General features: G+C 42.4%; 1 protein-coding gene across 1 annotated transcript; it reads left to right on the top strand.

Moving 5' to 3' along the window:
• Positions 1-4,749: 4,749 nt before the first annotated feature.
• On the top strand, positions 4,750-9,402 carry LOC307095849 (constitutive coactivator of PPAR-gamma-like protein 1; the record flags this gene model as incomplete). Its single annotated transcript, XM_079765448.1, is given in 6 exon segments — positions 4,750-4,857; positions 4,861-5,004; positions 5,006-5,264; positions 6,196-8,330; positions 8,334-8,929; positions 8,931-9,402. Coding segments are annotated over 6 exon segments (3,345 nt in total). The 3' UTR covers positions 9,034-9,402.
• Positions 9,403-10,400: the final 998 nt, after the last annotated feature.

The following is a 10,400-nucleotide window of genomic DNA, read 5'->3' as shown; positions in this document are numbered from 1 at the left end:
CACCCTACCAAAGGATAAAGTTTTTTCTCAATAGTTTCAGAGAGGTATATGTTGAAAATGTAATCTGCCCACATCCATTCAACTACTGTTTTCTTCCTATGTAAGTCCCATTTGATTTAAATTATACACTGTTAGCAAGTAAGTAATTGCTCTTTGCTCTGAGCTGAGTAATAAGCAGTAAATATAATATGATGGCAAAGCAATGCTGACGTTATAAAAATTAATTCAGATATTGAATATTTCTGCTTAGTTTCCTCTCTGTGTATGGCATTAACACAATACGTTGCATGTGCTTTTAAAATATTATTTGATGTGTACATGTAAATATTGACTTTTCTAACAGATTCTACAAGACAAATAATAGTCTCCCTAAACATATTGAACCCAATAAGAAAATTACACATCTTTAATATTTAAAAGTGTTTACCCCTGATACACTGTTTACATTGCCACTGCTTCCCATGGCCAGAAAGTGCAAAAATGTTTAACTCTTCAGGAGAAGGTTCAACAAAGAGGAGGCATAGTACTATCAATAGACAAACATTATAGTAATCTATAAAATCTAGATATATAAAATTCTTTGTGTTCCTATTTTTAACCCAAAGTCAGGACAAAAGAATAGTGTAGCCATTGTGTATATCCTGTTGTGCTGTGCTTGGTTGTCACTGCAGAAGGAAGCCCAGTGGGATAAGTTAGGGAGCAGTAGAAACCATGGAAGCCCTTCTGCAACATATGTTGTATGGGATATCCACAATTTCAATTACAGAATATGCTTTCAGAAGTTTTTGTTTTGTAATTTTTGTTTCCCCATGTTTACTCTCTATTTTGCATACTGTTCCCTTCTTGTATTTCTTTTTTGTAATATATTTTTAATTGATTTCAGAGAGGGAAAGAGAGAGAAATATCAATGATGAGAGAATCATTGACTGGCTGGCTCCTGCATGCCCTACACTGGGGAATCGAGCTCACAACCCAAGCATGTACCCTGACCTGGAATTGAATCCTGACCTCCTGGTTCATAGGTCGATACTCAACCTCTAAGCTATGTCAGCTGGGCTACCTTACTTTTTTTAGAATTGAAAAATCTTTTTATTTCATGAGTCACAATTTGTCAATTTTTTATTGTTTTATGCTTTGTGCTTTTTGTTTCATATCATAGAAACATTTGGTAATTTCTATAGACATTTTTATTATTATGACTGGGAGGGGTCTACTGGCATCAAGTGATTAAACATTAGGGGTAATTATAAAAATCCTGCAATGAACTGGATAGCCTGCCTATATAAATCACTTTGTATCTGCCTATTGATGAGGGAGGAAATCCCATCCTAATGTTATAAAAACAGATTACAGATGAGATTGATAGTGAAAGAAATTTTAGGGACAAAACAGGCAGGTTTAGGGAGTCTTAGAGATAAAGAGGGTCCATGGGAGAAGGATGCATAGATGGAGGCTTGGAGACGCCAAAAAGCTTATCTTACTTGTACAGAGGATAAAGGAATGTTGCAAAATAAGTGAAGAGAGAGGGGGTGCGGCACCACGTGGGCTTTGAGCTTTGAAACTAATTCTATGTAGCAGAATGACCAATGAGGAAAGCGGGGTTGGGGGATGGGGTCCCAAATTAAGGAAAAGGATCAATTAAAAAGGGTCAGGTTCAGACAAAGAACTGCAGCATATATAAACGGGAGACAAAGGTACACAGGACACATTTTATAGATTTATTTTCCCATTAGAGAGAGAGAGCAGGCTTTCCTCATTGGGGGGGAGGAGTTTTATATAGGGTCCCTTTGGGGACACCCCTGCCCAGATGGAGTTTGTATCTGCTTCCAATAAACTTCTACATTTTTTATTAAAAAAGCTTCTTTGTCCGTGAGTTTATTCTTCAAACTTCATGAGGACAAGAAGCCCTGGGAAGAAAAGTCTGCACCGCGAACCCCATGTTTCAAAGCTGTTTATTAATCACTCATAGTCCAGGGGAAGAAAGCACTGCATGCCATGCAGGGCCACATGTGGAGACTGTGTTCCAAAACAAAGTAAAAATCCAGGAGCTATAGGAGGCAGGCTTTATAGTATAAAGAGGGATGGGGTGTCCCCTAGTTCCTGTGTGATGATGTGATTGGCTTGTTTAAATAATCTGTGGTCAGGCAAGGAACTGAAACCTAGTGCTCTGGAATAAGCAGGAATTGTGGTTGTATCTTTTGAGAAAGAAGGTTGTTTGGCTAGTGGACTTTATCTGGCAGAGTAAAGTAGGGAAGAGAACTTGTGTTTAGGTCATTCAAGGCCCTCCTGATCTTACCAGATATCAAGATATTTCCTAGTATTTGGCCTTTATTTCAGGCCTCATACTGTACACCCACTACAAAGAATTATCCTCTTCAATATATCAATAATGGAACACAATAGCACAATTAGAGGTGGCTCATTCACATCTCCCCGCAGCAACAATAATTTGACAGCCCTCAATGGACAAAAGTGCCTTATATAAAAAACCCTTAACATTCCACAAAAAACTGGTAAAACTAGTCAACAATTCAATAAAGTCACAGGATACAAAACCAGTATACCAAATTCAGGTGAATTTCCATATCCCAACAACAACCTATCTGAGAAAACAAATTAAGAAAAGAATCCCATTTACAATAGCATCAAAAAATAAAATACAGGAGTTGGCAAAAGTAGATTTACAGTTGTAACACAAATAAATAATACAATAATTAATAAGTAATAATACAAGAATCAATTTTGTCTCATGTACTCTCAACTGTGAACCTACTTTTGCCCACCTCTATATGTAGGAGTAAATGGGACCAAATAGATAAAGGATTATACTCTAAAACCTATAAGACATTGATAAAAGAAATTGGAAATGATACAAGTAAATGAAAAGATACCCTTTGTTCACAGACTAGGAGAATTGATATTGTTAAACTGTCCATATTACCCCAAATGATATACAGATTCAATTGCATCCCTAATATCATTTTTAACAGAAATAAAAAAACAATATCAAAATTCATATGGAAACACAGAAGTTTCTGAAAAGCCAAACCTGTCTTGTGAAAGAACAACAAAGCTGAAGGCATCAACTTACTGATTTCAAACTATATTACAAAGCTATAGTAATCAAAACAGTGTGATAGTGGCATTAAAGGGGGAGAAGTGTGGTAAGAGATTAACCAGAGAACTTATATACATACATGAATAACTCTTAGACACAGAAAATACTGTGATGAAGGCCTGGGGTGGTGCAGGGGCCAGGTGAAGGAGGGCAAAGGGGAGAAAATGGTGGACATCTTAATACTGTCAACAATACAAATAAATTTTATAAGCAATAGACATATAGATCAACAGAACAGAATCAAAAGTCCAGAAAAAAATCCCCACACATATAAGGTAAACTAATCATTGATAAGGGCACCAAGAATGCATAGTTCAATAAAATAGATGAGATATTTAAATAATATCTAAAACAGTTTTTTACACTATAGTGTTCGGGTTGAGAAACCCTCCTCTAGAAGTTTGTCAGTTTTCTCTGATCTATGAAAGCTCTCTCTCTCTCTCTCTCTCTCTCTCTCTCTCTCTCTCTCTCATTATTGTATCCAAGGCTTCAAAATGTTTCCACATTTTCTTCATATAAAGTGAATTCATTAAATCAAAATAACTGGGCACATAGGGAGTAAGTCAAGCATGAACAACAAGAAGAACAAGGTTAAAATCAGACAAGAGAAGCAGACCCACTGGGGCTCCAGATAATGCAAGTATCAGATAAATTTTAAATACCTTAAATTTCTTAGAGACATTACATTTTTAGCCAAGAATTAAAAGCTGAAAAAATAATGCATTAGCACTGATATTTTTGTTAATTTATCTCATCATCCCTTTTCACATGTAAAAAATTCACTAATCAAAATTTTCTTAGGACAGTAAAAAGCAGCTTTTTTGGCCTATAGTTAGAATTTAAGATAGAGGGGTGCTGACTATGGTCCATGAACCAAATATGGCCCACAAAATAGACGAGTCTTTTACATTTTTAAAGAGTTGAAAAATAAAAAGAAACATATTTAATATATGACATGTTGACATTATGTGCAATTTAATTTCAGTGGTTGAACATAAAGTTTTATTGGAACCCAAACAATAATGGAAGGTTTAGAATTGAGAATTATAACAACTGATATTAAGAAATTAATGTGTGATTTTACTAGAATATTAAAGGTAGAGTTATAATTAGAAACTATAAAATGTGGATCAAAAGAAAATATATAGTATGAAGTCAGAGAGAAAAAACATGGGTGGAAAATACATAAGAGGGTAAGAGAAATGGAAGATAGAGTTGAAAAGCTTCTACATATACTAGTAAGTATAGTCCAAAAGGGAGAGGGAGGATAAGAAAGCCAAATATATCTTTAAAGATATGAGATGAAAATTCTTAAAAGTTTATGAAAGCCCTCAAGTTATAGGTGCAATAATCCATATGATCCTTAACAAGAGTAAATAAAAGGTAAAGAACACTAGGAACATGACCATGAAACTCTATAAACCAATGACCAAAAAATTATTAAAAGCTTTAGGAGATCTCTGCCTGGCCTGGGCCTGGAGCGGCGCAAGGCGCAGTCCCTCCCCGCCATGGCCCTGGGAGGCGGCAGCACATGGCGGCCACAGAGGCCATGAGCACACACGCAGCCCGCCCCAGGCCCTCCCCTAGAGCCTGCTTGCCGCCCCGAGCCCGCCGCCGCCGCCGCCTCCTCCATGGGCATGCAGGGCTTCCAGGACTACATCAAGAAGCACTGCCCGAGCGCCTTGGTGCCGGTGGAGCTGCAGAAGCTGGCCTGGGGCAGCCTGGTGGGCGGCGGGCGGTAGCGGCCCCTGCACACGCCGCTGCGCCTGCAGGTGGAAGCCGACAACTGCCTGCACCGCCTCTATGGCGGCTTCTACACCGACTGGGTGAGCGGCGGCCAGTGGAACCACATGCTCGGCTACCTGGCCGCGCTGGCCAAGGCCTGCTTTCGGCGGCAACATCGAGCTCTTCATCTTCTTCAACAGCGCGCTCAAGAAGGCGCGGCTGCACGAGTGGGTCAAGAGGCAGGGCAACGAGCGCCAGAAGGCGCAGCAGATCATCAGCCCTGTCCAGAACAAGGGCACCCCGCTGCCCAAGGTCTGGTTCCTGCCGCCCGTCTGCATGGCGCACTGCATCCACCTGGCGCTCATCCGCTTCCACGTCAAGGTTGCACAGAGCATCGAGGACCATCATCAAGAAGTCATTGGTTGGATCATTTATCTTCCTTTTATCTTCCTTTTATTAAGTTGTATAAGCTGCCTGTGGGCAACGGACCTAAATAGAATCTTTTCCAAAGAAGACAGAAGGAAGGCCAAGAGACACATGAAAACATGCTCAAAGTCACTAATTATCCGAGAGATGCAAATCAAAACAACAATGCAGTACCATCTCACACCTGTCAGAATGGCTATCATCAACAAATCAACAAACGGCAAGTGTTGGCGAGGATGCGGAGAAAAAGGAACCCTCATGCACTGCTGGTGGGAATGCAGACTGGTGCAGCCACTGTGGAGAACAGTATGGAGTTTCCTCAAAAAACTGAAAATGGAACTCCCATTTGACCCAGTAATGCCACTCCTAGGAATATATCCTAAGAAACAGGGAACACCAATAAGAAAGGATATATGCACCCCTATGTTCATAGCAGCACAATTTACAATAGCTAAGATCTGGAAACAGCCTAGGTGCCCGTCAGCAGATGACTGGATCAGAAAACTATGGTACATCTACACAATGGAATATTATGCTGCCATAAAAAAGAAGGAATTCTTACCATTTGCAGCAACCTGGATGGAATTGGAGAACATTATGTTAAGTGAAATAAGCCAGTCAATGAAAGAAAAATACCACATGATCTCACTCATTTATGGATAATAAAGAACATTAAAAACTTGAACAAAAAGATAGATACAGAGGCAGTAAAGCATCAAACAGTCTGTCAAATACAGCAGGAAGGTTAGGGAGAGGTGGGGAAGATAAGAGATCAATCAAAGGACTTGTATGCATGCATATAAGCATAACCAATGGACGCAAAACTCGGGGGGTGAGGGCATATATGGGAGTGGGGTGGGGGGGCAATGGTAAGATATGTACACATATAATACCTTAATAAAAAAAATTGAAAAAAAAAAAAGAAGTCATTGGTTTCTGCAGAGAAAACGGCTTTCATGGTTTGGTTGCGTACGACTCTGATTACGCGCTGTGCAACATCCCCTACTATTTCAGTGCCCATGCCCTAAAACTGAGCCAGAATGGGAAAAATCTCACCACAAGCCAATACCTGATGCATGAGGTGGCCAAGCAGCTGGACCTGAACCCAAACCGCTTCCCTATCTTTGCCGCTCTGTTAGGAAATCACATTCTACCCGATGAAGACCTGGCTTCCTTTCACTGGAGTTTACTTGGTCCAGAGCACCCACTTGCCTCATTTAAGGTCCAGGCCCACCAGCTGGTCTTGCCGCCATGTGACGTGGTGATCAAGGCTGTGGCTGACCATGTCCGCAACATCCAGGACACCTCGGACTTGGATGCCATAGCTAAAGATGTTTTCCAGCATTCTCAGTCTAGAACAGATGACAAAGTTATTCGATTTAAGAGAGCAATTGGATATTATTCAGCGACTAGTAAGCGTGTGGCATTTCACCCACCACACTACTTAGCCAGAGCACATTCGTTTGGAATGCCTGGGATAGTGCCACCATATGTTCCCCCCCAGATGCTCAACATTCCACAGACCTCTCTGCAAGCCAAGCCCGTGGCTCCACAGGGGCCCAACCCAGGTGCTCCGGGTCAGGGTCCACACCATTACAGCCTCGCTGAGCCGGCCCTCACTTTGGAAACAAGCGGAAAGAATCTGACTGAGCAGAACAACTACAGTAACATTCCTCATGAAGGAAAACATACTCCACTGTATGAAAGATCTTCCCCGATCAACCCAGCTCCGAGCGGCAGCCCCAATCATGTGGACTCAGCGTACTTTCCTGGTTCTTCTACGTCATCATCTTCAGACAATGATGAAGGCAGTGGAGGAGCTGCAAACCCTATCAGTGGGAACAAAATTGGCTGGGAGAAGACAGGAAGCCACTCGGAGCCTCAAGCGCGGGGAGACCCAGGAGACCAAACAAAGGTAGAAGGTTCGTCCACTGCCTCTTCAGGCAGCCAGCTTGCTGAAGGAAAGGGAAGCCAGATTGGCACTGTCCAGCCAATTCCATGCCTCCTCTCCATGCCCACCAGGAACCACGTGGACATCACCACCCCTCCTCTGCCCCCTGTCGCACCCGAGGTGCTGAGAGTAGCCGAGCACCGTCACAAGAAGGGGCTGATGTACCCGTACATCTTCCACGTCCTGACGAAGGGTGAAATCAAAATTGCTGTTTCTATTGAAGATGAAGCCAGCAAAGACCTGCCTCCCGCCGCCCTGCTCTATAGGCCAGTTCGTCAGTATGTTTACAGAGTCCTGTTTAGCTTGGCAGAAAGCAGAAAGAAAACTGAGAGACTTGCTTTTAGAAAGAACAGACTTCCACCAGAATCGGTTTCACCAGTGATCATTAAGGAGTGGGCAGCTTACAAAGGGAAATCTCCGCAAACTCCAGAACTGGTGGAAGCTCTTGCCTTCAGGGAGTGGACTTGCCCCAACCTGAAAAGGCTCTGGCTGGGGAAGGCAGTGGAGGACAAGAACCGCAGGATGAGGGCCTTCCTGGCCTGCATGAGGTCAGACACTCCAGCCATGCTCAACCCAGCCAGCGTGCCCACTCATCTCACGGTGCTGTGCTGTGTCCTATGGTATATGGTGCAGTGGCCTGGAGCACTGATACTGCGTCGTCAGGAGCTGGATGCCTTCCTAGCTCAGGCATTGTCCCCCAAACTCTACGAGCCTGATCAGCTGCAGGAGCTCAAGATTGAGAACCTCGACCTTCGAGGCATTCAGCTGTCAGCTCTCTTCATGAGTGGCGTGGACATGGCCCTGTTTGCAAACGACGCATGTGGCCAGCCCGTGCCCTGGGAACACTGCTGTCCTTGGATGTATTTTGATGGGAAGCTCTTCCAGTCCAAACTCCTCAAAGCAAGCCGGGAAAAGACCCCACTCATCGACCTCTGTGATGGTCAGGCTGAGCAAGCTGCCAAGGTAGAAAAGATGTGGCAGAGCATCCTGGAAGGGCTGAACTTCTCCCGGCAGAGCCTCCCGCTCCCCTTCCCACCGCCCTCGGCGCTGCCTTTCTACCCCTCCTCTGTGTACCCGAGGCACTTCGGGCCTGTCCCCCCAGCTCAGGGCTGAGGGCGTGGCTTTGCAGGAGTCTGTGGCTTTGGAGGCCCCTATGGGGAAACTGTAGCAACAGGCGCCTACCATGCCTTCCTCGTGGCGACGACAGCAGGACACTGTGGAGCCTTCTCAGGCAGTGACGGCAGCAGGACTAGCAAGTCACAAGGCGGAATCCAACCTATACCTTCTCAGGGAGGGAACCTAGAAAGAGCTGGCACCATGGTCGGCCACTGGGCTGGGAGCAGACGGGGCCGCGGGGGCCGCGGGCCTTTCCCCCTACAGGTCGTTTCTGTTGAAGGACCAGCAAGAGGGCGTCCAAGAGGAGTTATTTCCACCCCAGTGATCAGAACATTTGGAAGAAGTGGGAGGTACTATGGCAGAGGTTACAAAAAGCAGGGTGCGATTCAGGGCAAGCCTCCTTATGCTGCTTCAGCAGAAGAAGTGGCCAAAGAACTGAAGTCGAGATCCGGGGAATCTAAGTCCTCCGCCATATCTTCAGACGGGTCCCTGGCTGAAAATGGAGTGGTGGCTGAGAAGCCAGCTTCCCAGATGAATGGGAGTGCAGGCGACACCAGGGCCCCCAGCCACTCGGAAAGTGCCTTGAACAATGACTAAGACGTGCAATACAAATCCTCACTTAAATGCACTAAGCACAGACAGTGCTTGCCCTGGAGCTGATGCTCTGGAGGCAGCTGTCTTAAAGCAAGAAGAATAAACTTATTTTTTATAGAGGGTGAAGGATGCTGGAAGGGTAAGGATTTAGGAATATCTGGAGAGAAAGAGAGCCTACAGTTATGTACATTTTTTCCTTTCCGTAAGAGAAAAATGAGGACTTTGGAAATTCGGATCCCTCTTTGATATCAGAGATTTAAAAAATACATTTTTAGTTTTAACCAGTTGTAGTCAAAATGCTACAATAAACAAAAAGAGAGAAAGAAAATGAAGAGCATTTGACTCCCACTCTTAAAAAGAAGTACACACAAAGTTTAAACTGGTTATGACAAAAGCCTATAGTTGTGTTTCTTGAACTATAAAGAAAACAAATTTTGGCAGTCTTTAAGTATATATAGCTTAAAATATAATTTTTAGCATTTGGCACCATATGTATGCCATTATCTTTGATTTTGCATTACTGTTCACAAGAAAGCTTTGTTTAAGGCTTTGATTTTATGATTATGAAAGAAGGCACAACCACAGTTTTTCTTTCTTACTTAAATTTCATCACTGTTGATGTGGTTCCTTTGTGTTAAAAGAAAAAGTGCAACTATCAAAACAAAAAATTATAGAGTAATATTGCCGTTCTGCTGATTTTAAATATACAGTACATCATACATACTTTACAAGCAAGTTAAATGGAGATAAAGTTGAAATCATAGAAGATGCAAATGACCTTTCAAAATCAATAAAATGTGTTCTGAAACTTTTTGTGACTTTAAATACCATGCATCTGTGATCAATGAACTATGTGGTTTTGAATCGAATGTAGACCATTAGTGCTACTACTTGAGCTAAACTTCTGCATGGTTCATAATTTTTAAAGTGTGTAGTTAATATTATGCATGTTATTGTCCTTTCTTCCATTCTTACCAGTATGTGCCCATTTGCAAAACAAAAATGCTAATAATCAGTAATAGTTCTATAAAAGATGTTAACTCTGTTTAGTCATTGACTGATCTTGCTCTAACCTTAAAATTTTGTGATTATTGACCTCTGTTGCATTTATTCTAAAACACCCCAAAATTATCTAGCTGTTTAGAATATCAACATTACCCTGGTGTATTCACTGCTGTATGCATTACTGTTCTTTGTTGCTGTTTTATGCCTTCATATTAGCAAAATATGAAATTCTGTGAAAAACAAAAAACATCCCTTTGATCTTTAACCCCCCGCCCCCTCTTCTGTAGCAGGAAACAAATTGCTTGTTCTTGAGAACTTTCCCATCAAGAATTTAGTAGAAGCAGGTATACTTATATCATTTTGATGTTTTTGTTAATGTTTCCAAACAATGTACTTTGAAATCAGAATCACTTCTTATTCGTTTTCATATAATTCTCCTGATGCTCTTCATCACACATTAGTGAT

Source organism: Cnephaeus nilssonii, assembly GCF_951640355.1.
Source record: "Cnephaeus nilssonii genome assembly, chromosome: X".
NCBI lineage: Eukaryota > Metazoa > Chordata > Mammalia > Chiroptera > Vespertilionidae > Cnephaeus > Cnephaeus nilssonii.
The sequence above is the reverse complement of the archived record's forward strand: the minus strand, read 5'-3'. Positions and strand labels throughout refer to the sequence as shown.